Raw genomic sequence first — 27,149 nt, forward strand, 5'->3', positions numbered from 1 at the left:
GATGAAGGATAAATTGACTCCGACAGCTCCAAACTGCTTTGGCAACATCAACTCTCATCAAATAAGGAAAGGCTAAAAACCTCCAAGCAAAGCTTGGGGAACAATGAATTATTCAATTACTTAGTTGTGCTAAAGGCTGGGATTTTGGGTTCAGCGAGGGAGATGCACCAGATCCCAGCTCCCAGGTAGGATTTCTCCCTTTTCCCATCAAGGCACTGCCTTTAAGGAGGTCCCAAGCAATTCTGTGTCCTTGGGCAGAGCTGAGTGGATTTCATGATTTCATCTCTTTTATTGTTTTAAATGACACTTCTACATAAAGAAGGACTTTGGTTTAAATGGTTATACTTGGAAATGAGCCACAAAGTTAAGCTCCTCCAGATGTTTTGCCCTGAAACAGCCCAGGCAGTGGCTCAAAGGCACACTCAGAGCCCCTGCTTGGAGTGGGTCCCAGGAAGAGGGTGAGATAGGATTTGGGAGGGAGATGGGCTGGCCAGGTGACTCCTTGGCTCCCAGCAGTGGTTTTTAATCTGCCAAAGCTCATTTTGTTGTTTTTTTTTTTCTGAAAACAGGCCTGCAACAAAGAGCTGGGGATGGGGAGGGAAGGAGAGACACAACTCACAGGGATGTTTTCCTCTTCTTCCACTGCAGGCATGGGAGAAGGGAGGAAGACAAACACCAGAACCGCTGTCAGGCTAAGGGGAAGGATGTGAGAGGATCCAGCCCAAGATGTGGAAAAGGAGGAGGAAAGTGGGATTGGAACCAGCTGCAGTTGAACCCAGTGCTCACACCCACCCCCCATACACCAACCCAGGCTTGTGGTCCCTGCCCCAGGACATTGGGCACAATGGCCCTGGACATTGTCCCTACCTCTGCTGCAATTCCAGGACACATCAGACTGGGAAAATCCTCCTGGTGCTGCCTCAGGAGCAGCAGCACCCGAACACTGGGGGCTGCACTGAGCTGGAACAACGAGGCCCAGCGGGGGAACCCCCAAGGGGTTCCCTGATCAAATATGGCCTGGGATAACCCCACCCATGGGTGCTGTCACTGTCCCTAAGGAGCCATTTCACCACAGAACCCTGGTGGTGCGACAGGATAACGCGGGGCTGTGCAGGAGGCAGGGGAGCAGGTGGAAAATCCCTCTCTCCTGGGTGGAATCAGCAGCTCTCTGCAGCCCAGGGCACCAGCAGCACAGCCACAGTCCAGGGAAGCACGGGATGGAGATGTCCCCGTGCTGAGGAGGCACCTGGACACCTGGGATGCTGCCTGAGAGCTGCATCTCCCGGAGGGATGGGGCAGCCCGGGATGATCCTTGCCTTGCTCAAATCCCTCGTGCAGCGAGGGCAAAGCCAAAGCCACACCCTCCCTCATCCTGCCCCCTCCACCTTCTTCCCCCTCCCTGCTTGCCCCCGACATCCCTCACCCTGGGGTTGCAGGAATGCTGTGTGAGGTCCTCCCTCCCTCCTGGCTCTTGGCCCCCGCTGACCTCGGAGCCACATGGGACAGGCTCTGGACACCACTTCCTTCCCTCCCTGCTGTCCTCACAGCAACTTCCCTTCACCCCCTTCCAGGAAAGGTCATTCCCATCCCATCCCATTTCCACGGGGCTCTCAGCTTTGCAGGAATTTCTCTGTGCATCCAACGGCTGCTTCTCCATGACCAATATTAACACGAATATTCCAGGGCACAGCCATTCTGTCCCCAAGAGGCTGGAGCAAGGCTTCCCACACCATGGACACATCTGCAAACACTAAACCACTCCATTTTCACTCATCTCCTGCAGCACCTTGCCATTAGTTTTCCATCCCACCTAGTTAGTGATAACAAACATTTACAGAGCTCTGAGGAAACACTGCTTCTCTCCAGATAAACACGGAGAGAGAACCAAATTCATTTTGGATAAACACACAGCGAGATGAACAGTGCACAGCCACAACACACAGCTGGATTTCACATCACAGCCCTGTCTCTCCTCTGGTGCAGACCACGATGGAATTGCCAGGGATGCATTGCTGCAGCAAAGGTCTGCATGGGAGTTAGTAAAAAATCCAATTTTAAATAAAGGCGTGTCCCACCAGGCTGTTACTCTGCCCAAAATAATAAATGTTCCCAGGTTCCACTGCTGAACAAAGCTAACAGCCGTGGTATTCCCCCAAAATCCAAACATTGCTTTGGGAACAGAGGCTCCCGGTGTTCCCTGGAAGCTCCAGGCTGCACTCCCAGTTCAGTGACCCAGCAGAGCTGGAGATGGAGTAGGAAGAGAGCTGGGAAAGACTCAGCCAAACACCCAAACACTGAAGGTATTCAAGAAAAGCATCCAAGAAAACCACCACTGCCTCACTTCTGCCTCTGCAGCTGGGATTTACCTGCTTTGGTGACACTTCAGCTCAATGGGAGGATGCTCTTGTCCCTCTCATTTCCTGGTAAATCCCACTTTTATATTCCTCCTCGGGAGGAGGAGCCTGGAGCCAGTTGCTTCACCCATTGGCACCTGTGACACTTTGGAGACAGGAGTTTCCTTGAAACTTGTCAGTTATTGTCTGAAATCTTTATTTATTTCCTGAAACCGGGTGTGTGTGTGTGGGGGGGGGGGGGGGTTTCCCTTCTGTCCAGCAGGGACAAACCACCCCTCCTCACAGATTCCCCCCACCCTCTGGCTCCCCAGGGGCTGATGTCATCCCCCTGGAAATTTAGTTGCACAAAACAGAAAGCAAATTGCCTTTTGGACGCAGATATAAACCCTGCCACCAGCACCTTCCAGCCACACACCTCTGCCATCCCTCGCACCGAGCACTCCGAGCCGGGAAAGGCACTGGGAAAAGCAGCCACCAGCATGCTCTACTCCACCTTCCAGGTAAAACTCTTCCCTCCCCATCCCTGAGCTCACCTTTTGCACTTTAAGGAGGAAATGTTGCTTTCCGGGCAGTTCCTCCACTGGTCTACCTGATTGTGGCATTAAACGGGCACCTGCCCCAAAATTAACAAGTTCCAATGGTTTTCACAGTCACTTAATTCAGCTACTGACCTTTTCCTGCCATCCTGCTCCTTTCATGTGTCCCAAACATCCCCTGGACCGTGCCATGTGGGGATTGTTGTTGTTGGGATGTGCTCCGTGGGTTCTGCTCCTTGTGCCCACTCTGAGCTGGTCCCACTCGCTGCAGGATCTGGTGGCAGGGCTGCAAAGGCTCTGCTGCCCCTTCAGCTGTGTGCCTTTATTTCCCTGGATGTTCTTGGCATCCCTGCTGGATGCAGCTTCGGAAAACATTTTTCTCCCTCCTTTAAATATACTGTTACTTTTACGTGCTCGTTTGATCTGTGAGTGTCTCACGAGGAGAGGCACAACCAGGAAAACTGCTCTGAGAAAGCTTCCAGCAGCTCCAATGACAAATTCCCTCTCTGTGTCTCTCCTCTAGAAATCCCAGAAGTTCTTGGCAAGCTCTCGGCAAGTCCACAAAACTGCTGCCCACGGTTTGTATCTGTCAGCATTCCCCATCCTTTCCTAGCGGGCATCCCTAAATAATTGCTGGAAAAGGAGGTGCTGGGCTGAGCACACCCAGAGAAATCCTCAAATTCTTGGAAGGAAAAGCTTCCAAAAGTTTAGGGGTACTCTGGTGCTTCTTGCCCTCGGGGATAAAGGAACAGGAGAAAAGCAGCAAAGAGTAAAAATGTGGATTGTTAGTCCTGTGCTAAACCAGATCTTTAACTGGTTTAGAACCAGACTTTCCAAATTCTTTAACCACAAATGTAAGATGTTGAAAAGGTGGCTCAGATCCTTAACTCCTCCGCTTGTCACTGCTTCCTTCTTACACCTGATCCTACCCTGGGCATTGCCTGCAGACATTCATGGATCTCTTTCTGTGGCTCCAGCACTGCCCAGCTTTGGATAAATTAAATACACTTTGGCCATGTAGACACTTGGTCTATTTTGTCTCTTAACTTAGTCTATTAACTGATCTTAAACTATACCATGGTTTATTATGCTTATAAACTTATTTCTAAAGGTTTTCTTGGTTTAGTATAAGTTTATTATAAGTTTATTGATTTATTTTAAAAAGAGCTCTTGGCTTATTGTAAGTTTATGATAGGTTTATTAACGCATTTTAAAATATATTCTTAGTCTATTGCCTCAATTTATTTTAAAATGAGTTATTAACACAATAAATGCAAGGAATATTGCTTAAAGAGACCTGAGGACAAGAGAAATAGTAATCCAGAGGGATTTATTTGGTCTTGCATCCAATTTAATTTTTTTATGAAGTCCTGCCATACCAAGAGGAAAACCCCGGAGTCATGGAATGCTTTTAGCTGAAGGGTTAAAAACCCCGCTGCCTGCTGAGGTGACAAAGAGCATTTGAAGCCGGGGAGGAAGCAGTCCAGCTGTTCTGGGTGCTGGGTGACGGGGGCAGATGTTCCCTGACATCTGGGCTCCCGCTGCGGAGGGTGCGGGGGGAGCGGGGGATGCTGCGGGGGTCCCGGAGCGCTGAGAGCCGCGATTGCTGCGGGATCGGAGGGGAATGTTCCCGGGTGAGTCAGGCGGTGATGGCATTCCCAGCTGTGTTTACAGGAGCCGCAGGCCGGGCTCCAGGTGAGCCCGAGCGTGAGCCAGCGCTCCGTGAGTCACCGATGCGACATTTCGGGATGAATCCAAACGAGGGATATTAGGGAATGGTCGTTTCATTAATTGCCGTGTTTGCTGTTCCAAAACCAAAGCCTCTTGTGTACCTGCCGATCTGGATGAGCTTTCCTCTTGGAGCAAAGTATTTCTTTTTTACCTGTGATTCATTTAATTTGAACATTAATTCATCTTTTATCCCCATCTCTGTGTGCACCCCCACATCCACCCGTGAGTAAATTTTTAGATTTGCCATCCTGCAAATGTTGTCCACGTGGAATTTTATTTTTCCTGCTCTCCTGTGCACTCTCAAATTAAAAATATAAATTGTAACAGGCCATAACAATTTTCATTCTGCAAGTTATAAATATAATTATATTCATAGTATTCTGTATTTTAATTATAGTATTAAGAATAATTTTATAAATTATAAATTACTATATGAATTATAAAAGTTATTATTTAAAATTAATATATAATAATGAGATAGATATAATCTAAACAATTTGTCTCTGAAATTAAAATATACAATATACATAAACTGGGTATTTTCCACAGAATTTTAACTTACTTTTAATGATTAACATCCTATGGAGTACATAGGGCTTATGAGTTTTGGTGGCTGAGTCAAGACACTTCAGTGTCTTGTAGGATGAAACATCTGGATAAATCCAGGTTTTGGGGCTAGTCCCGCTTTCCAAAAAAATTATGGAAGTTTTGGATTTCTGTGGTCTGTTCATATTTGGCTTTCCTCTGGATAAAGGGACATAATTTGTGTTGATACTCCCCATAAAAATGCTTGTTGGAACCCCAAGGTGAGGGGATGGGGCTGAGCTCTGAAGTTTCTTCACCTGAACCTTCTGGAAGCCACCCCAGGAGGAGCCCAGAGCACCTGTGGAATATGAAACTTTATGTATAGAACATACGGAACCAGAGAGTATCCCAAGCTGGAAGGGAGCCACGGGGATGATGAATCCCAGCTCCCTGCCCTTGCTCCCCAAACTCACCCACCTGGCTCGGGCAGGTGCAGTTCCCTGAGCCTGGTGACACCGGGGGCACGGGGCTGCGGCCGCCAGCACAGGGCTCACCGCTGTCCTTGTCCCCTCGCGGTGTCCCGGCGCTGCAGTGGCCGCCCGGAGCGCTCCCGAGGACACCGTGACCAGCAGCTTCGCCTCGTTCATCCGCGCGGCGCGGCCCGAGCACCTGTCCCCGACCGTGCGGCAGCGCAGCAAGAGGATGATCCTGGACAGCATCGGCGTGGGGCTCGTGGGCAGCACCACGCGCGTCTTCGACATCGCCCTGCGCTACTGCCGGGTAGGGACAGGCAGGGACAGCCCTGCCACCGCCACTGCCACTGCCAGCCTCACTGCCACCGCCACTGCCACCCCCACTGCCACTGCCGGTGCCACTGCCAGTTCCACTGCCACCCCCACTGCCACCGCCTGTGCCACCGCCAGTGCCACCGCCACTGCCACCACCACCACTGCCACCCCTAGTGCCACCGCCAGTGCCACTGCCATCCCCATTGCCATCCCCACTGCCACTGCCACCACCACTTGCCACTGCCATCCCCACTGCCAACCCCACTGCCACTGCCACCGCCACTGCCACTGCCACTGCCATCCCCACTGCCACCACCAGCCCCACTGTCACTGCCACCGCCACTGCCATCCCCACTGCCACCTCCACCACCTCTGCCACCACCAGTGCCACTGCCAGCCTCACTGCCACCGCCACTGCCACTGCCATCCCCACTGCCACCACCACTGCCACTGCCACTGCCAGCCCCACCGCCACTGCCACCGCCACTGCCACCACCACAGCCGGGGCTAATCCTGGTGGCTGCTGGGGCTGGGGGTGGCTGGCACCATCCCCGTTCCCTCTGCTGCCTCGTGAAGGCTGCCCTAGAACAGAGGCTGGATGGAGCTAAAGAATAAAGTAGGGGCTTGTTAGGAGGTCTCAATGGATTCACCTTGGGCAGCACAAGAGACCAGCCAGGGCTACACCCCAGGTGAACCCAAAACAGTCACAAAATGCACGAGCGCTCACGGGGTCCCACACCATTGTAAGCCTTGGTCCACCAGCACACTGGACTTAATTGCCCAACTACAGTCCCAGCCTACAAAGTCCCACCTTTCCTGTTTTCTTTCTTCATTACACATTGTTTATGCTCTTGGGCCTGAGATTTGGATCATTTGTCCTTGGTCCCCAGCTAGAGAAGGAATTGTTTTGTCTCCCTACTTTGTGAAGAGAGCTCACCATGCCCTAATATGAAGCCCAGACCCACACACTAAAGCAGCTCAGAATCTGAAAAATATAAAAGCTGAAACCTGAGGCATCACCCCCAGGGCTCTCCTGACATTCCCTCCTTTCCACAGGAGCTGTACTCCTCCGTGGCCGTGAGCTCAGTCTATGGAAAGCCAGGAGTGAAGCTCTCCCCGACACTGGCTGCCTTCACCAACGGCGTGGCGGTGAGGCTGGATCTTCCCAGGGGATCTGTGCGCCCGGATTTTCCAAGGGGGATTTGTACTCCTGGATTTTCCAAGGGAGATTTGTGCTCCTGGATCTTCCCAGGGGAATTTGTGCTCCTGGCCCTTCCAGGGGAATCTTTGCTCCTGGCTTTTCCAAGGGGGGTTTTTGCTCGCAGCTTTCCCAGGGTAATCTGTTCTCCTGGCTTTCCCAGGGAAATTTGTGCTTCTGGCTCCTCCAGGGGATTCTGTGTTCCTTGCTCTCCCAGGGGAATCTGTGGTGCTAGGAATTAGCATTCCTGGAAGCAGAGTACTCAGTGGTGGGGAATAAAAGCCGGGAATCTCCTGGCTTTTACAGGAGCCAAACCACCCCGTGGGGACACCGAGTGGAAGCTTTGGCAGAATTTCCTCAGGAACAGCAGCAGGGAGCCTTCATTCCCTCAGCGTCCGACCAGCACGTTCTCACCTCTTTTTCCCTGGCAGACTCATTCCATGGATTTTGATGACACCTGGCACCCTGCCACTCACCCCTCTGGGGCTGTCCTGCCAGCTCTCCTGGCAGCTTCCCAGATGGTCCCACCCAACACCAAACCCAACGGCCTGGATTTCCTGCTGGCTTTCAACGTGGGCCTGGAAGTGCAAGGGAGGCTCATGCACTTCTCCACGGAGGCTCACGATATTCCCAAAAGGTAAAGCTCGTGTTCTTCACTGAGGATGAAGAGGGTTTGTGAGTCTGGGTTTTAAAATATTTGTTTAGGTTAAGCCAAGTTTAAGTCCAGTTTAATTTAGCTTTACCCCAGGGTAAAGTCTTAATGAGAGCCAAATGCCAGAGGTGATTGCACCGTGCATTTATTTGGTGATTTCCAGAGATTTTGCCTCAAAAATAGCCCTCAGGAGGACTCCCAGGGAGTCTGCAGTGCCACTGTCTGACCCAGCCAGGGCAGGATCCCAGAACCAAGCAGAGTTTGGTGGTGGACACTGGCCCTAGGCCAGCTGCCACTGGTGAGATCCAAGCAATGGAATCAACCAGGAACTGTTCCCTTGGGTGTGTTTGAGGCCGAATTATTAGTTTGAGGGATAGAAAGTTTGGCTGTGTGGACACAAACCATGGTATCCCCTGGAGAAAGTTCAAATTGCTTTTTGGAGATACTGAGCTCACCCTGGTGTTCCTGAAGAGGTTTCAAGGAGAAACTCCGTTTTCAGACTAAATTTATGTTAATTAACTCTAAATTCAGAGTTAAACTAAGCTGAAGTAAAACTCTGATTTTAAAGTTAAATTATTAGCTAAAATTTATGGTTAAATTCTGAGTCAGGTGAATCCCACCCGCACCAAAACCACGAGGGAGTTCCACTGGCTGACGGGTCCCTCATTTCCCGTTAATTTTTCCGTGGGAGGGGTCCTTTGGTTCTCCCTGTGCCAGGCAGCCAGGGCTGCTCATTCCTGCCGTCCCCCTGCAGGTTCCACCCTCCCTCGGTGGTGGGCACCCTGGGCAGTGCCGCAGCCACGGCCAAGCTGCTGTCGCTCAGCTCTGCCCAGTGCTGCCACGCCCTGGGCATCGCCGCGTCCCTGGCCGGGGCACCCATGGCCAACGCTGCCACCCAGGCCAAGCCGCTGCACGTGGGGAACGCCACCCGCCTGGGCCTGGAGGCCGCTCTGCTGGCGGGCCGAGGGATGGAGGCCAACCCCTTGATCCTGGATGACATCCCCGGCTGCTCGGGGTTCAGCGCCTTCTACAGCGTCTACCAGCCCAAGCCGCTGTCCGCGCCTGGCGAGCACCACGAGTTCCTCCTGGAGAAGCAGGACATTGCCTTCAAGCGATTCCCAGCCCACCTGGGCATGCACTGGGTGGTGGATGCTGCCTTGTCCGTCCGGAACCTCTTCATCAACTACGCGGGGTCCTTCTCCCCCTCTCTGATCCGCAGCATTATGCTGAAGATCCCAGTGTCCAAGTACATCAACCGGCCTTTCCCCAGCTCGGAGCACCAGGCGAGGCACTCCTTCCAGTTCAACGCCTGTGCTGCCCTGCTGGACGGCGAGGTGGGCCTGGGCTCCTTCTCTGAGAGCAGCATCCAGCGGCAGGAGCTCAGGGAGCTGCTGGACAAGGTGGTGGTGGAGCACCCTGAAGACAATGTGGCCAACTTTGACAAGATGTACGGAGAGGTGGCCCTGCTCCTGCACAGCGGGGACATCCTGACTGGCAAATGTGACACTTTCTATGGGCACTGGAGGAACCCCCTGAGCAAAGAGTCGCTCCTGAAGAAGTTTCGATCCAATGCCTCCCATGTTCTTCCAGAAGAAAAAATAGAAGCCATCATCACTCTGGTGGACAACCTGGAGAACCTGTCAGACAGCTCCCAGCTGGCCTGCAGCCTGTGAGGGGACAGCATGGGGGCTTGGTGAAGGGCTTGTCCTGGTGAAGCTGCAATTCCTTTCTTCATTGGTGCTTTCCTACTGATTCCCAAAGACAGGCAAGTTCCCACCCCTTCCAGTAGATAATTCCAAAGGAACCCACGAGCCAGGAGTTGTGTCTGGGTTAGCACATGGAGTAAACTTCAACTCCTGGTTGGTGCTGGCTGAGAAGCTCAAAGGCCACCACAAGTATAAAAAAATTCCCATGGAAATCTCTGAGAATCCTGGGTTATCATCCAGTTCTCCAGAAGGAATGGTGCTTGTGCATTTCTTACAGCTGGATTCCAAACCTTTTCTGTGCAGAATGCCTGACTGCCGAGCCCGGGAAGAGGATGAAGTTCAGCTGCAGAGCCTGTGCTTTTCTTAGTGCTCCTCTGGGCACTTTTGGGGTTGGGGTCAGGCAGTCCCACTGGCCACAGGAGAAATCCATCCTTGCTGCAAACAGCCCTGCCTGCAGAACTCTCCAGCACAGAGGGATTATTTTCCTTCCCAGTGAAAGCCTCCTATTTCTGCAACCTGTGGGCACTGTTTGCCACTTCTCTGTGTACAAAGGATGGTTTGTGGACCATTGAGACTTGGATGTCTTTTGTGAAGGGGAGACAGTTGGTAGGTGAGGAATCCTACATCAGTCCTACACCCTGAGGGTGATCCCTGCCCATCCCAAGGCTGTTCCACACCATCCCTCCTGGCTTTCCTAGGCTTTCCCAGGTGCCTGTTCTGAGCTGGCCCACCAGCTGGCCCATGGGCTTCTCTGTGAGGTGACTTGGGCACATAGACTGTGACTCCCATTGGGAAACTCTTGTTTCCCCCCTGTGAGGGGAGGGGAAGCTCATTGAGACTTGGTTCTTAACTCATCTTTCCATGAAAATGGATGAAATCTGGAATCTGTGCTCCTGAGCAGCCATTCCCTGGAAGGCCCTTTCCCCTGCACCCTCCCTGAGTGGTGAGATGGAGAACTCAACACTTCTTTACATTAAACACTGGGGTTGCTGATCCAAAGAGCTCCTTTCCAATATGATTGTGATAAAATTGTGGAATCTGCTGTGGGAATCAGTATTCAAGAGGGATGAGATGGGAGCAAACAAGAAGGAAGATCCTTTTCTCTTGCTGGTTGTGGTTTGTGCAGGGAATGAACCATCCAGAAGAAAACTGCTTTCCCACCTCTGTTCATCCTCTCTCTCCCACTGTCCAATATTCACAATGAATCTTGCTGAATAAAGAATGGAATTAAATTCATTTTCTCCATAAAGCTTTAATGCTGCATTATGGAAAACATCCATTTTAATTGGAATACTCACAATACAGAGGCTTTTCCAATAGATGGGGAGCCCAGCAGAGGTTGGGACAGGGACAGCTGCAATGCTGCCTGTGGCCAGTGGTTCCTCCAGGGAAAAACCTTGAGCCCCACTCTCTCTTTCTCCCAGAGACAACTACAACCATCAGCCAGCAAAGCCTCCAGTGCTCCAACACCATCACTCCAAGAGAAGTTCCTCCATCATCCACACATTCCAAATACTTGCCAAATTTCCATGACAAGTTTTGAGTTTCCCATGGTTTGGGTCAGGTGTGAGATCCCCAAAAGTGTCACTCCATGTTTCACCCTGCGGTGAACAGGAAAGCCACGGAGCCAGGCAGGTCCTCCAGGCCAGCCAGCACTTAAAGGGATTGATGTGTGGGACAGAACCAAGATGGGCTCCAGTGGAAGGAACAAAACCCTCTCCCATGGGCATTGACCCTCTCCCATGGGTGCTGACCCTGTCCCATGGGCTTTGACGCTCTCCCATGGGTGCTGATCCTCTCCCATGGGCATTGACCCTCTCCCATGGGTACCGACCCTCTCCCATGGGATTTGACCCTCTCCCATGGGTACCGACCCTCTCCCATGGGTACCGACCCTCTCCCATGGGATTTGACTCTCTCCCATGGGTACCGACCTTCTCCCATGTGTACCGACCCTCTCCCATGGGATTTGACCCTCTCCCATGTGTACCGACCCTCTCCCATGGGATTTGACCCTCTCCCATGGGTACCGACCCTCTCCCATGGGTACCGACCCTCTCCCATGGGATTTGACTCTTTCCCATGGGTACCGACCTTCTCCCATGGGTACCGACCCTCTCTCATGGCTTTGACCCTCTCCCATGGGTACCGACCCTCTCCCATGGGATTTGACCCTCTCCCATGGATACCAACCGTCTCCCATGAGTACTGACCTTCTCCCATGGGTACCGACCTTCTCCCATGGGTACTGACCCTCTCTCATGGCTTTGACTCTCTCCCATGGGATTTGACCCTCTCCCATGGGATTCGACCCTCCCCTGTGGGAACCAACTCTGATCCATGGGGATTAACCCTCCCCCATGGGCTTTGACCCTCTCCCGGGAGCAGGACCCTCAGAGGGATCCCACCGCAGCCGGACACGGCCGGGGGACATCAGCACCCTGGAGAGCAGCCACCGGCTGCTCCGCGGGCGCCGGGAACGAGGAGACTCCAAGGGACATCTTGGGATGCCATCCCAGATCTCCATTCGAGGACATGCCCGTGGCTTTCTCCCATGGAATTCCTGTCTATAGTTCCCACAAACGACTCAATGGAAACCGGCTCATCCCCGCTGAGCATCCAAAGCACTGAATTGTCTTGTAACCTTGCCTTTTTTCGCACCATGAAGAATTTTGGATTTCCCACAAAATTCCAGCAAAGAAAAAATGAGCACGATTCATAGGTTGTTTCAATTTTATGGAGGATTTGCACTGTAGAGGTCAGAAGAGTCCTCCCTCCTTTCCAGCGCTGTTCCCGTGAGGATATCGATGCTACCTCAGTGTGGCCAGCCTCGGAACTGCTCTGCTTGAGAATCCCCAGGTCCTTCATAGTTTTATACTTTTTAGATTACTTTGAAATGGCTTTTTAAATAACTAAGGGAAGAAGAAAACTCAGGACAGTCCCACAAATAACCAGGGGCCATCAGAGTCAGACTCCTCTGCGTCAGACCGTCCTCAATCCCTGTGTAAATCCAGGTGAACTCCTGGACTTCGGACACTCTGCCCTTCATGTAGGCTCCTCATCCCTGCTTTTTCCATTCCTGAGTGACAGAAATCCCACAATCATTGATACAGAGCTGAGGATGAAACTTGGATCTTCAGTTTCAGGAGTGTTTGAGTGTCACACCAAGGCCAAATTCCCAAACCCCAGGAGAGGAATGTGTTTGGACAGCCACAGCTGGATTTAAACCTCAGGCTTGGTGGGAGAGCCACCAGCACCAGGCAGCTTGAGACAAGAAGCAGGAGGATGAGAGGGAGAGAGACAGAAATGTCCAACTGTGGAATAGTGACTCTGGAGAGGAGTGACAGGTGGACAGTGTAGCAAAAGGAATAGCAGGAATTAGGGAAAATGTCCCAGCAATTGCAGTGCAGCAGCAGCAGGCCAAATCTTCCCAAAAGACCATGAAATCTCCATGATGGAGATGCATAAAAGCAGGATTCACACCCAGAGCAGAGCAGGCTTCTTTGGGAAAACTCCCAACATCCTTGCAGCCCTACTTTGTGGCTATGATTTGAGGCTTGTCCCAGGTTTATACAATTAAAGCTTGAACCTTTAAATGGGCCAGCCAAACGTGGCCTCTGCAGCCCAACTCCTGCTGGGATGGGCTGTGGTCAGGGCTCCCCTTCAGTGCCTGCAGCCACATCTGTGCAGTACCTGGAAACCTCAACCAGGTTCTCGTTGGGGTCTCGGAAGTAGACGGAGGTTATTGGACCCACAGCACCAGTTCTGGCCACTGGACCTTCTTCAATGGCCACCCCACAGGCCTGGAGGACACAGGAGAGCAGGGGTTTGATGCTCACATCATCACTGTGCCCTCCTCCCCCAGCCTTGACAGCGTGAACTGCTGGATGAGGCAACCCTGACATTCCCCAGGAAAGTGTCAATTAGAGGCTCTGGATTTGTGTCTCCTGGGGTGACACTGCCCTGGGGACACTCTGGGCCTGCCTCACCTGCAGATGCTCCAGCAGCTGCTCCAGGGGCACCTCTGTGATCAGGCAAAAATCCGCAGAGCCAGGAACGGGACGCCAAGCCTTGGGCTCAAGCTCCTGCCCAGCCTCGTGCAGGTTGAACTTCTGCTGGCCAAAACGCAAAGCTTTGCGATTCCCCTGCTCCCAGAGGAAAAGGCCAGAGTAAGGGAAGCTTCCTGGGCTGGACATCTTCAGCACCCACCCCCCCGGACATCCTGGACACCCTGAGGGCTGGTGGGGTCCTGCTAACTCAGGTCAGGGCTACCTTGAAAGTCACCACCTCCATGCCCACGACTTTGGAATAAAAGGCCACAGTGTCCTCAATGCTCTTCACAGTCAGCACAAGGTGGTCCAGGCGCTGGATGAAACACGAGGGTGGGCTTGTGCCCTCTTCCTTCCAAGCCATGCTCTCAGGGCTGGGAACTGGCATGGAAAAACAGAGAATATGGAAGTTAGGAGCATCCAGCTATGCAGGGAAATGGAAAACGGTCCAGGGAGCTGAGGGCTGAGTGGGGATCGCCCAGGTTTTCCTCTGTCCTGCAGGTGGCAGAAGTACAGAAGCAATAAATCCTCCTCCCTGCACGAGCCTCGGACTCTGCTCTGCACCTGGTGGTACTCGAGCCTGTCAGAGCCCTTGGGTGGGCCAGGTGTGGGGGACCAGCTGGGTGACATCGCTGAGGGCTGGTGTCACCAAAATGCCAAGCTCCCAACACACAAAACCCGTGTGCACCAAGGAAGGGACCATGTGTGTGATCCTTCCTCCAGCCCCCTCTGGGTCCTCCCAGGTGTGGGCACTCACCCAGGCGGAGCCAAGCCAGAGAGTGGAGACAAACTGGGGTCTGGTACAGCAGCAGGAAACATCTGGGGACGTTTCTTGTCATTTGTCTTTAAGCTGCCAGATGTCACCACCAGGCAGAGGGTGAGGCCAGGGCCTCAGGGTGATGGGGAACCAGGGTGTGGGGACTCACCGGGCTGGGGTCACAGAGGTTCCTGGAGGCTTAGGTTGGGCTCACATCCTCTGGCACTGCCCTTGGTTTTTGGGGACATGGGTTAGGGTGCTGGCAGGCCAGGAGTGATGGTGGGACTCAATGATCTCAGAGGGCTTTTCCAGCCTAAATGATTCCATGATTCTGCATGGGAAGTGGTTGGTGAGGAGAGATCCCACAGCCCCACTGGCACAGGAGCAGGGTCAGTGTAAAGCCAGGTGCAGTTTCACTGGGATATCTGCTCACTGCAGCCAGAGGAGCCCATTTGGAGCAAGATCCCATCATCCCAGTCCGTGGCACTGGGCATGGCTGTGCCCAGTGACTGCACCAGTGATGGGGAGCCATCACCCTGCCCCTCCATGCTCGTGTTTGGTGTTCAACAACCTCGGAGCCACCTGACCCAACCCTTCTGCAAATCCCTTCACCCCAGGCGCTCCCAAATTGCAAATCCCACCTACAGCCCCCAACTCCTGCCCTCTCCTCTCAGGTGAGCCCCTGAGCCAAAACCAGGAAGGAAACGGGGCTGCAAAATCCCTGTTACCTGCAGAGGGACGAGGAGCCGGGAAGGCAGCGCTGGATGATTTCCTATGACCATCCTCTTCCTGCTGGGAGCAGCCACGTCACGGGACAAAGGGAGGGAATGATGAGATTGGAAACGGGAGCTCTAAACATTGCTCCCTGCAGAGGTAGACCTTGACCCAAAGGCCAGCTGCTTGAAAAATCCCAGAAAAATACTCTGGATTTTTCCCTTTACAAGGGAAAGCTGGGTTTATGTGTTGGCTTAAAGTCCCCAGTGAAGAAGCCAAGATGTCCCTGGAGAAGAGGGGCTGTCCAAGCAGCCACAGCAGCCTCTCACATCCCTGGAAATGCACAGGGAATCTTGCCTCCAAGGTTATTTTCTAACATGCAAAACAAAATAATCTTTGTCCTGTGAAGCAAGTATCAAAGAGTTCAAACTCTTCAGTTGTTTAGGAAGAAGGTTGTGATGGACAACATGTGAGCCCCATGATCATCCCAAGAAACAGAGACAACAATTAAAGAATGACAATATATTGGTGAGTTGCTGTAGGAAGATTCCTAAAAATGGGTTACAAGCAGGAAATTCCCTGCAGGATTGGTTTGGATCTCTAGGACTGCACATTTCTCCACTTCAGTTAAGGTGTGAGTAAATCTGAGCTAAAAGCAATAAATACATTAATATTTACAGCTCTGGACTTCCATCTGCTGGATGACTTTCAGCGGAGAGCCGTGGAGCAGAAGCACCTGTTGGGACACCTGGATGTGGGAACACCTCACACTCAGAGTGTCTCCATGTGGTTTAACCCTCTGGTTTAGCACAGGCTCACTGAAATTCGAGCACAGAAAAGGAGAAAGTCCCTGGAGAGAAGACATTTTTCCATTGTGAATGTTCTGCAGAGGAGCTGCGGCACCAGCGCTCACTTAGGGAGAAATATGAGGCTTGAAGTGTCATTTCCTGGTGGCAAAATGATTTCCTGGAGCAGGGAAGTTGTGGTTTGGGTCTGACAATTCCACTTCCCCAAGAGAGATTTAGTCCAGGACCAACAAGTCAGAGGGACTTTGGGATTAAGTTCAGGGTAAGAACCCAAATATCCAACTTGGGAATGGTTTTGTGTTCAGCTCCTTGGGAACGTGGCTGCAGACAAGGATTCCTGCTCTGGACATCCAGAGAGGGATTTCCCTACATGTTGGATGTGGTGATGGAGTTGAAGTAACTCAGCAAGTCCTCCATGGTGAAGTCCAGGGCAATCCCTGCTCCTGCATAGCAGCGTTGGATGAGATCCTCAAACTCTCGGTACTGCCGGATGAATCCCTGCTCCATGGCCTGCCACACCACCTGGAAAAGCAGAACCCCTGCTCCATGGCCTGCCACACCACCTGGAAAAGCAGAACCCCTGCTCCATGGCCTGCCACACCACCTGGAAAAGCAGAACCCCTGCTCCATGGGCTGCCACACCACCTGGAAAAGCAGAACCCCTGCTCCATGGCCTGCCACACCACCTGGAAAAGCAGAACCCCTGCTCCATGGCCTGCCACACCACCTGGAAAAGCAACTTTCAGCTCCTTCCTCTGCCCCTGCAGCCACACAGGCAGTGCAGTCCTGAATCCCAGCCATCCCAGTCACACCCATCCCACTCCAGTTACCGGCAGAAGATTTTCCTCTGGGGACAGATGTTTGTGGATTGTCCTGTAGAGGGTCTCCAGGGCTCTTTTGACTTCCTTGCCAGGATATTTTTCGACGACTTTCCGGAGTTCCTGCTTGCTGTAGGCCAGCTGGAAGCTGACCTCCTCTTCCTTCACCCCCTGAGCCAGGCGGGCTTTGACCCCCTCAAAGAAATTCTGGGAAGGGAAGGAGACATTCCCTGGGGAGCCATCCCGAGCTGGATTCCTGCACCAGGGCTGACACCTGAGTGCTGTCCTCAGTTCCCATGTCTAATTCAGTTGAAATGAAGAATTTAAGAATGTTTAATAAAATGTTGGATATTTTTATCCTCCAGGAAAGCAGAACTTAGGGAATTTCATGGTTCTCTCCCCTCCCTGCTCAACAAGCAGCATCCCTAAGGGTTGCAGACCTATGGAGCAATGGGACTGCTGGAAAATCCCTCCAGATCCTTGGCGCTCCCTCCAGTTTTCTCGTCACAGAGAGTCTGGAGCCAGAGGTGGGGAAGGGGGATCCCAAAACCTGTAGAGGTGTAAAGCAAAACCTGAATTTTCTCAATTCTCCTGCCATCTCTGCCAAAGCTGGACAGGGCATCCCCCATCTGCTGTAAAACAAGGGAATAATCCCTTCCTTCATCTTCCTGTCTCTTCATATAGCCCAAGAATCTGTTTCAGTATTCCAGCTGCAACTTGGCTGTGGAGAAATACCCTAAATCCCAAGGATTTTGAGTTCCTAAATGCATTAACTGTTTCCAAGAACCAGGAATCGGCTTCTGCATTTCTTGAACCTCTTTGCACCTCCACTTGGTGAAAAGAACCTGGGAGAGCTGGAGAAGGCCACGCCAGGATTTCCAGGTGCTCTCATATCCCACTCATTTTGTCATGAGCAATAAAATGATCCTTTCCCCTGGAAAAGGAAGGATTTGAAGCCATAGCAGAGCACGAGGCACGGAGCTGGTTTTCCAGCCAAGCCAACAAATGTTTGACAGCAACAACTGGAAACTAATTGGAAGTAACAGGTCCCATAAATAATTCCAGCTGAGCTCCATCTGCGAGACATTTTAGGGAGAGGGAGGGAGCGGAAGAGCTGCAGTCTCGGGAAGGAGGGAATGTCTGTTTGAGTTAGCAGAGCCAGATGCTCTTAGCTCAGTTAACAAAGCAGCCACTTGGGAAGCGTTGGATGGATCAGCCCAGGCAGCTGTGAAAAAAGAGCTGGGGTCTGCCAGATGCCGGCACGCAACCGGAGTGGGAACGGGAACAAACTGGGAACAGACTGGGAACAGACTGGGACCAAGCTCCCCACCAATGCTTTGGAATTCTGTCCCCAATATCTTGGTCCACCATTTGGAAATGGGCACGAGGACAAGGCAGCAGGAAAATGAACAAACCCACACATGGTTTGGATTGTCAGAAGAGGGAGTGGGAAAGGTTTCCTTGGGGGAAAAGCAGGCTGATCGCATTGTCTGGATGTAAGGAACTGTCTCCAGTGAGAACAAGCTGGGATGATCGATCAAACCTGCCCAGGGATGTGATAGAGTCCCACCACTGGAGCTTTCAGGATGTGACTGGCCAGGGAGCTACAGAATCTCATCCAAGCAGCCTTCCCAGTGAAATCTGGAATGGGTCATCCCTTGGGATCGTTTCCAGCCTGGGATTCTGTAATGCTGCTGAGGTGGGACTGCACAGCCAAGCCCAGCACTGGTCAGGGAAGAGAACACTGTGGGCATTCCACATCTACTGTAAAACAAGGGAATAATCCCTTCCTGCATCCTCCTGTCTCTTCATACAGCCCAAGAATCTGTTTGGGTGCTCCTGCTGCAGTTTGGCTGTGGAGAAATACCCTAAATCCTAAGGATTTAGAGTTCCCAAATGTACAGACTGTTTCCAAGAAACAGGAATGGGCTTCTGCACCATTTACACCTCTTTCCACCTTCCCTTGGTGTCCATGCTCGGACTGGGAGAGCTGGAGAAGGCCACGTCAGGATTTTGGGAATCCCTGAGCAGAATGAAATCCCAATGTTCTCATATTCTGTGACAACAAAGTAACATAATCCCAGACTGGGTTCAGGGCAGGGAGATTTGAACACCAGTTAATCCAGAGTTTTGGGAAGAGCCCTTGCCCTTGGAGACCCAGGCCAGGGTCCTGCACTCACCTTGAGCCTCTCCAGGGGTTGGCCCACGTGCGTGGTGACGTATTTCTCCATGTGCTCCCTGGATCTTTGCTTGGCTTCTCTCTTCTTGCTCTCCAAGCAGGGGATGTTCCTTTGGCACAGGAAGTTGTGGATGTGGTGGAAGTTTTCCATCATCACCATATCTGTGTTCACCTTCAGGTTTGCTGAGGAGAGGCTGTTGACTGGAAAGGAAGGAGGGAATCAGGTGTGGAGAGGAGCCCCTGCAGGCTCTCAGGAGGGCTCATTTGAACCACCTCACTTCACAGGGAGTAAATATAACACAAATCCTGATCCCTGTCCATGATTCCCTGCCTGACCTGCTTCCCTGCAAACATTCCTGGAGCCTGGCAGGCCGTGTCCATGGATTTATCAGTGGGTCTCCCCAGGGTCACCTGCTCTGCACCACCTCAATGGTCAGCACTGGGAATTCTGCAGCCCCTCAGGCCCTCTCCAGGGAGGAAAACAGGATATTTCCACTGACAGGAAGCTGAGGATTCCACTGGGACAACACAGGGATCTACTGGAAGCTCCCCATCCTGCTCTCCCAACCCCTCTCTCCTTACCAACACCCCTTGGTGGTTTTGGGGGAGTTTTTCTGTCTCCCAAGACCTTGTAAGAGGAGTCTGATCCATGAGGAGCCCTGCCTTCCCCGTGGGGCAGGGGATGTTGGAACTGGAGCCAAAGCTGAGCCCTTGTGTGTATCAGCCCTGTCACCCCCGGGCCTGTCCTGCTGTGACAGAGCACCTGGAATTTGCCTGGTGCTCCCAGGACCTTGCTCGGGGAGAGAGATTTGGGTACCCAGGGACAGGCAGCTCACAGTGCCCTGGTGGCCCGGCTGGTCCCTCCTGCAGCCACAGAGGCACATTTCCTGACCAGAACACCCAGCCTTGGCACTCACTGCTGCTGAAGACGCTGCTGGCCAGCCTGAGCTGGGCCTTGTCCAGCTCGCCCCGGCGCTGGGATGTCCGGAGCATCTCCTCGGAGGAGGCCAGGAGCTCCTGGAAGCGGCTGACGCAGGGCAGGACCCCCCCTCTCATCCTGCTGGGTGGCCTGGCCTCCTCAATCTCCTTGCACAAGGTGCCCTGGGAATGACACAGAGAGGTGGCACCCTTAGATCTGACCTCATGTGGTGGATTTCAGGCCAGGAAACAAGGCAAGGAAAAAGGTTGGGAAGGCTTCTGCCATTTACAATGTCTTCTATAATCCAAGGAAAGTGATAGTCCTTGTTTGAGGCTGGCATGGAGCTGTGCCATTGGCAGGGGCTGCCCAGGGAGGTTTGGGGTCCCCGTCCCTGGAGGTGTCCAAGGAACACCAGGGTGTGGCACTCAGAGCTCTGGGCTGGGGACAAGCTGGGGGTCAGGCACAGCTTGGGCTCGGTGATCACGGAGGTCTTCTCCAACCTCCACGGTTCTGAGATTCTGTTTGGAAGGTTCTGGAAGAGGTCAAACATCGCTCGGGTCTGTCGGGCTCCCTCCCACGATGGACACTCACGATGCATTTGTTGAAGTTGCTCTTGGCCAGGAGCAGCACATTCCCCAGGAGGGAGTCGAGGAAGGACAAGGGGGGAGCTGAGGAAGGGCCCCAGGTCCCAAACACGGAATCACTCAAGGTCACCAGGACCTGCAGGCAGCCCAGTGGGTGAAGCGTGCTGCAGACATCCAGAAATGCCCTCAGCTCCGGCTCCAGGCAGCTGAAGATCTCACTCAGCAGGTGGGTTGTGGCTTCTTCTGGCCTTAAGAACCAAACCAAACCATGGGAAAGGTCAGGAATTAACTGGGAGGGGACACTTCAGCCTGTCAGAGCACCCAGGGCATCCCATCACCCACGTACTGGCTCCGGGTCTTGGTGTGAGGAGGGTCCTCTGGAGGTGCCATGGGCTCTCCTCCCTTAGTGGCAGATCCCTGAAAAAAGATTAGAGTGGAAACTATCAAAGGATCTCGGAATGGTTTGGGATGGACCCCAAACCCCCTGCCATGGCAGGGACACCTCCCACTGTCCCGGGCTGCTCCCAGCCCCAGTGTCCAGCCTGGCCTTGGGCACTGCCAGGGATCCAGGGGCAGCCACAGCTGCTCTGGGAATTCTATCCCAGCACCTCCCTCCCTCCCTCACAGGGAGGAATTCCTTCCCAATATCCCAGCAAAATCCACCAAATGATGATTTGTCTGCTCTCCCTCAGCCAGGAAAATGAGCTCTGGATTTATTTCTGCTGCCTCCTGCTGAATGTTTGGAGACCCCTGATTTTCCTGGAGCTGTGAATTAAATTCCATTTAATTCTCCTCTTTAAGCTTCCCCACTGCTGGTTCCTGGAGGATGAGAGCCCAGGAGAGCCCAGGTACCCCATGGATGTGACAGGCCTGGAGAGGACACGGTGCTCACCCTCACCTCCAGCGCCTGCAGCTCCATGGAGTTGCATCCCAGCCAGAAGAATTCCTGCAGGAATTGCTGCTCCGAGGTGCAAAGGGGCTGTATCTCGCTCAGCACCTGCTCCAACACCTGCTGAAAAACCACTTTTGGTCTGGAAACCCTCTGGGATTCACTGGGGACACTGGAGCAGGTCCGTGTCCACCTGAGGGGACGTGGGGCAGCACAGGGAGTGCCTCAGGCTCTGCTCAAGGGAGGGAGCACGGGGTGGGTGGGACATGGAACACCTCAGGAACCGTCAGCTCCTCACCTGTGGGAGTCCAGGGCTTCCCTCTGGCTGCCCTGGCAGGTCTGGGACCCTGGCAGGGGTCAGGAACCCCCCTGGACAGAGCCCCCAGAGACACTGGCTGTGATTTCTGTCCATGGAAAAGAGTTTTCAATCTTACAGGATCAATTACAAGCTCTGAGTGTTTGATATCAGTAATAATTAAGTGTGGCACAGGTGCAAAAGTAAAATTTTAGGATTCTAGATGGGGGGTCCAAAGGGCACAAGACAGAGTAAATTGGGTGTGCCTTGTCCTTTTTCTCCTTCTTCATGCCCTCCATGTCTCACTGTGGTGTTGGCATTTCTCTGTTGGTTCAGGCTGGGGACACACTGTCCAACGTAGGTGACAGATATTGGCACGTTCTTGTAAATCCAGCCCAGGGAGTTTCTGGTATTTAATGTTTGTCACATCCCACTGAGGGCAGAGCCCCACACGCTGCCCTGCAGGACAGAGCTGGGCAGGGCAGCAGAACATGTGAGAGATAAACAGAATAAACAACCTGGAAACCAGCACAGACCAATTATGGCTTCTGCTTTGGCAGCGGGGCTGACAGACAGAGACTTTCTACAATCTGGGAATCATCAATACCACGGATTCTGACACTCACCCTGCCGATGTTCCCCCTGGCCAGCGTGTCCTCCTGGCTTTCCCTGCTCCTGGGGAAGCTCCACCGGGGCTGCCTGGTCCCTGTTGGCTTCTCCCAAGTTTCCTGCAGACCTGCACGAGGTGTGGGATGTCAGAAATCTCGTCCCCCTGGGATTCTCCAGCTCCTGGCGTCCTAGATATTGAAAGTCTTAAATGTCTTTTTTATATCTCAGCCGATGCATTAATTAATCTTTTCCTGTTGCATTCAGATAAATGGGGAATTCAGATGAAGTCCCCATTTTTTCTCTGCCTTCTCATCTGTTTCTCCCTCTTTTTTGTTATTTTTGTTTCATTAAACTGCCTTTTGATTTCACTGATTGAGGTGTTTATCCCTTTGCTGCCTTGTGCTTCGTCCTTAAAGCTGGGTTGTGGAAAATCCCAGGGGATAAGAGAACAGATTGGCACAAAAACCTGCAAAAGTCTCTGGTAAATTGTTTGGTGCTTAATTTTTATTGTAAATTGCCATAAAAAAATATCCAGGGGAAGCGGGAAAGGCTTTTTCTCAAAAAATGCCCTTTTCAAATGAAAATCTTTCACCTGGAAATAAATATATTTCTCCAACATTGACAGTTTTAGCACTGGGGGCTTGGCCTGACTGGAAAAGTTGAAAAAAAACCCTTTGAAATGTGCTTAAAAACCAATTTTCTACTCCCTGAAAGGAATCAGTGTGGAAACATCTAGATTATTTCCTAATTATTTCTAAAAATGGGAACCATTCCCCTATTCCAAAGGTTCTGGGGGAGTCAGGTCACCTCTCCATCCACCATGGTATCTCAAATATCCTTATCTGAGGCACTCCCTGAAGAGTTTTCCCTTTGGGAATGATTTGTGAGCTCTGCGCTGAGCAGGGATGAGGGATGAGCCAGCCCTGCTCACGACCTCAGCCTTGCTAAAACCGGGACTAAATTAAGGAGCTGTTTTCTAGTCTTTTTCTCACCATTACATTATAATTTCACCAGCTGGGAAGTGAAAAAACCAGGAAAAAAGAAATCTTCCAACAGCAAATGGGAAAGAATTTAACAAGCCTATGGAAAACGGAATGGCAAAATAAGAAAGGACTTAATTACTGGCCTCTAATTAATTGTAAACAGCTCAAGGTTGCCTTCTAAAATCTCCCATCACATAAAGCAAGAAATCAGGAGGTGGTGCCATAAATAAAATCCTTTATGAGGGCAGGGAATCAGCCCAAAAAATTTACTGGGATAATCAGGAGAAAGGAAGTTGGCCTGGAGACCTGGACTGGGATATTTCCCAGCAGGGATGAGGGAGGTTTGACAGCAGGGATGAGGGATACTTTGGGCAGGGATGAGGAGTGGTTTTGGGCAGGGATGAGGGAAGTCTTGGGGCAGGGGTTCCATCCATGAGCAGGAGAACCTTGGTTGAGGTTCCTGCAGAAGTTCAGCAAAGCCAAAGCTGCCCTGCGAAACACCCCGGGAGCAGCCAGCTCCGCAGGAGGATGGCAGGGACAGCCCTTGGTGCCAACCTCCTGCAGCGGGACACGTGTGCAGCATCCTGGAGAGCCACACGGGGAATTTCGGCCGGGCCTGGGGCTGGGAAGGGGTCACCTTCCCCTGCTCTGCCCCCAGCGCTGCAGAGATGGCACAGAGAGCTCGCCTGGGACACCACCAGCCCCGGGGAAGGTGCCACGATCTCTGTGGGCACCACTTGCTAAAAATTCCCCCTTTTCTCACGAACAGTGAGGTTGTTCCAATGTTGTGCTCCCATCAAGGATGTGTTAAACAATCCCAGCCCAGCCTGGGGCTTCCTGTCTGTCCCAGACCTGTCCTCACCCTCTGGAGCGGAGCAGGGACATCCCAGGACAACAAAATTCACCCTGTCCTGCCAGTGGAGCAACCCTAGCTCTGGACAGACACTTTGGGATGATTTCTACCAGAGCAGGAGCACCTTGTAGCCTTCCAAGGGTTTTCTCCTGGGGTTTAATCCCTCCTGGTTTACAGGCTCATGTAGGATTTAAAGATGGATAAAATGCTGGAAGGAAATCCCAGTTTAACATTGATGGAAGGGGATGGAGCAGACTGGCTGCCACACGTGCCCTACACCACCTTTTGTTTCATTTAACAACTTTGTTCCCATAAATGGTCCAGTGGTGCCCATGTAGGTGCCATTAGGACTATTTAGGTGAAATTTCCCTCCTTTTTTTTTTCACAGACTGCTGTGCAGGTGTTTGTGTCAGCACTCCCCATCCTGCCTTGGTGCCAGGCTTTTGAGGTGCCCTGTTTTCCCAGCAGCTGAGTGACTTTCCCAGGGGAAGTGATGCTGGGCAGGAGGAGCTGGAGGGGGTGGTGGGGATGTTTTGGGTGTGAGGAACCCCAAAAGTGAGAGCCACCAACCCCATTCCCTCCCTTCAGCGCCATCCCCTGGCTTGGGATCTAGACATCAGTGATGAAGGAAGTGCAGAGCTGGAAGTGCTGACTCTGATGGACAAAACACAACAGCCTGACCTTCAAACTGGGCCAAACTGGCCTGGAAATTTCCATTACAGCCCTTTGTTTTGCTGAGGGAAAATATGACTTGTGGGCCATAAAAAAATCTCAGTGGAGACAGATCAGTTTCTCTTTTTATCTTCAGAAACACCTGACTGGAATATTTTGAGTCAGACCCAGCGATTTTGGTGGAAACGAGCACCTTGGGACAACACGGCCTCGCAGTCAGCTCACTGTGAAATCATTCCAGAAATATTGCTGTGAATTCCCTCAGTCTCCTGGGACAGGCTTCCCCCTGCAGGGGAAAGTCTGAGGAATCTTGCTTGAAATAAGGACCAGGCTTTATAGCATCATAAAATCACGGAATGCTCTGAGCTGGGGGTGACCAAAAAATCACCTTACTCCACCCCTGCCACCAGCAGGGACACCTTCCACTCACTATCCCAGGTTGCTCCAAGCCTGTCTGACGTGGTCTGGAACACTTCCAGGGATGGGGAAGGGTCTTCTGGAGCCTTCCCCAGGCTGAACAACCCCAGATCCCTCAGTGTGTCCTCACGGGAGAGGAGCTCCAGCCCTTGGAGCAGGTGAAGGCAAGGGAAGAGAAAACCTGGTTGGCTTTTTTAGGAGATAATGGTGGAGTGGGAATCTTTGAGAGCAGGGAGAAGGGAGCTGACAACAGGTTTTGTTTTCCAGGCTCTGCTACATCCCCCTGTCTCCCCTGTGGCTCCTTGGAACACAATCCCAGCCACCAGTGCATCATTCCTGAGCCCTGCACAGGGAAGGGAACAAAAGCTCCAGCCCTGAGAAGCAGCTGAACAAAAGTGGGGAATTCATCTCACAAACACTGCCTGGTGTGGAGCAGAGTTGGCTTTTCCCACTCTGCCACCTGCAGACCCAAGAAATAAAGTCCTGGGGCAAGCCTGGGGGAGCCACCTGTGCTGGAGGTGACTGTCACCATCCCTGGGTGCCAACAAACCCTGCCCAGCAGCACAGAGGGCAGATTTTGAATCACTCACTTCCTTTTCTTCTTCCTGACAGGGACATCTTGGCCTGTTCAAAAAGAGCTTTGATTTCCCGCTCGTAGAGTCTGCCAAGGTTCTGGGAATAGACCTGGAATGGGGAGAAAAGGCCAGGAAAGGGCAAAACATCCAAATTTGATCATTTCAGACCTTTCACTTCAACACAGCTCTGCCACCCCCCAGCTTCCTGCCAGGCACAGAGCTCCAGGTTGGCTGGACATTCCCAGAAGGACAAAACTCTGGAAGCTCAGGTGCCTCACAGCTTTGGTGAGAGCCATGTCCCACCAGGAGCTCCCAGCTGGAGCTGCCTGTCCCCAGGGAATGGTTTGCAGTGCTTGTGGAGGGTTTCAGCCATACCTTGGGGAGGTCCCAGAACAGAGCAGGGCTGGTGTTCTTCAGCCAGGCCATCAGGGGGGTGTAGGGCAGCAGCTCCTCGTGGTGGGGTCCATGGCTTGGGACAGCCACGGAGTGACCCAGAGCAGGGGCCTGGGAATTGCCCTAAAGGGAGAGAAAAGACAGGAAAAGAATCACAAAAAACAGCCTGGAAAATCTGCTGGGACACTGCACCCACAGACTTGTGCAGGTGGGATTGGAGTGGGGCAGGTTTGGAGTAGATCCAGAAGGAAAAGTTTGCTCAGGGCTGTGCCCAGCCAAGGTTTGCAAATCTCCATGGATGGAACTCCCACAGCTCCTTCCCAGTTCCCTTCTCAGAACCACTGCTTGAAACCAAACACTAAGGATGTAAGGAAGTAAGGATTTGGGAATTGCTCCTTTCCGTGGAAGGAAATCTCTGGGATTGCTGCCCACAGGGGTCTTGTCCATCAAATCTTTTAAACTGCCAGATCATTACTGGAAGGTGTTAATGAAAGGATCACGGAACTCGGGTTTACCCTGGGATTTTAGCTTACAAACAGATCAACAACCCCCAAAATAAAATAAGAAAACCTAAGTGAAAAATCTCCAGACCTAAGGACCTAAAGAATGTCACCAGAGGGATTTGGGGAACATGGATTTCTACATCCCCAAAAAATTAACCTGAGGACTGAGGGGCAATGGCAAGGGGAAGATGTCTTTGAAGAGACAATCTGGCAAAATCCTGCCCCAGCGGAATCCCCTGCACCACTGGCCCAACTTCCCCAGAAGATTCCAATTTCCCAGGATTTAAGGCTACCATGAAGAGTGGAGCCCACCTGCAGCTCGAAGATGTTGGTGATGTGGTGGATGAAGGCGCTCTCAAAGTTCTGCTTGAGGGTTTCAAACAGGATCAGCTGCTCAGCCACTGCCTGCAGCTTCCGGTAGCCTTGGGGGGAGAAAAGGATAATTTGGGATTTGAGGGGATCCAAGGGAGTTGCAGACCCACATCCATAAGAAAACTGGGAACTCAGACAGAACTCTGAGATAAATCTACTCAAAAGCTGATGAAGGGGCAAAAGCTTTCCTGTGGTACCAAGGAAATACAGACAAGGAGTGGAAAATAAAATTTAAAAAATAAAAATAATCCGTGAGTCTGACCTCAGCAAGG

General features: G+C 52.2%; 3 protein-coding genes across 3 annotated transcripts in view; 1 reads left to right on the forward strand and 2 right to left on the reverse strand.

Annotated features, from left to right (window-relative positions):
- Positions 1–2,833: 2,833 nt before the first annotated feature.
- On the forward strand, positions 2,834–9,457 carry LOC110477957 (cis-aconitate decarboxylase). The gene is made up of 6 exons (XM_021544219.2): positions 2,834–2,854; positions 3,414–3,468; positions 5,739–5,926; positions 6,991–7,083; positions 7,564–7,769; positions 8,539–9,457. Exons 1-6 carry the CDS (start codon positions 2,834–2,836, stop codon positions 9,455–9,457), a joined length of 1,482 nt encoding a protein of 493 aa, XP_021399894.2.
- A 3,600-nt stretch (positions 9,458–13,057) lies between these two features.
- Positions 13,058–13,927, reverse strand: GLOD5 (glyoxalase domain containing 5). Its single transcript, XM_031504812.2, has 3 exons — positions 13,763–13,927; positions 13,480–13,635; positions 13,058–13,293 (listed from the first exon to the last, which is right to left on the reverse strand). The coding sequence occupies exons 1-3, from the start codon at positions 13,925–13,927 to the stop codon at positions 13,141–13,143; spliced, it is 474 nt and encodes a 157-aa protein (XP_031360672.2). The 3' UTR covers positions 13,058–13,140.
- Positions 13,928–16,182: 2,255 nt separating this feature from the next.
- Positions 16,183–27,149, reverse strand: part of LOC110477959 (exocyst complex component 1) — a 33,492-nt gene continuing 22,525 nt past the window's right edge. The window contains exons 7-17 of the mRNA XM_077786624.1: positions 26,818–26,927; positions 25,985–26,125; positions 25,625–25,718; positions 22,127–22,236; positions 21,215–21,325; positions 20,663–20,733; positions 20,324–20,564; positions 19,731–19,914; positions 18,815–19,014; positions 16,647–16,841; positions 16,183–16,338 (exon numbers count right to left, since the gene is read on the reverse strand). Of these exons, the coding sequence (XP_077642750.1) occupies positions 16,183–16,338; positions 16,647–16,841; positions 18,815–19,014; positions 19,731–19,914; positions 20,324–20,564; positions 20,663–20,733; positions 21,215–21,325; positions 22,127–22,236; positions 25,625–25,718; positions 25,985–26,125; positions 26,818–26,927 (1,613 nt within the window). The remainder of the gene's footprint in view (positions 16,339–16,646; positions 16,842–18,814; positions 19,015–19,730; positions 19,915–20,323; positions 20,565–20,662; positions 20,734–21,214; positions 21,326–22,126; positions 22,237–25,624; positions 25,719–25,984; positions 26,126–26,817; positions 26,928–27,149) is intronic.

Source organism: Lonchura striata, chromosome 14 (assembly GCF_046129695.1).
Source record: "Lonchura striata isolate bLonStr1 chromosome 14, bLonStr1.mat, whole genome shotgun sequence".
NCBI classification, from domain to species: Eukaryota; Metazoa; Chordata; class Aves; order Passeriformes; family Estrildidae; genus Lonchura; species Lonchura striata.

Excerpts from the sequence above, each read along its gene's own strand:
- LOC110477957 (XM_021544219.2), top strand. The coding sequence starts at position 2,834 with ATGCTCTACTCCACCTTCCAG. Across the intron at positions 3,469-5,738 it reads CCACAAAACTGCTGCCCACG|TGGCCGCCCGGAGCGCTCCC; the intron begins GTTTGTATCTGT and ends CCGGCGCTGCAG. Across the intron at positions 5,927-6,990 it reads TCGCCCTGCGCTACTGCCGG|GAGCTGTACTCCTCCGTGGC; the intron begins GTAGGGACAGGC and ends TCCTTTCCACAG.
- GLOD5 (XM_031504812.2), bottom strand. The coding sequence starts at position 13,927 with ATGCCAGTTCCCAGCCCTGAGAGCATGGCTTGGAAGGAAGAGGGCACA. Across the intron at positions 13,636-13,762 it reads TGGAGGTGGTGACTTTCAAG|GGGAATCGCAAAGCTTTGCG; the intron begins GTAGCCCTGACC and ends CTCTGGGAGCAG. Across the intron at positions 13,294-13,479 it reads AGCTGCTGGAGCATCTGCAG|GCCTGTGGGGTGGCCATTGA; the intron begins GTGAGGCAGGCC and ends TGTGTCCTCCAG.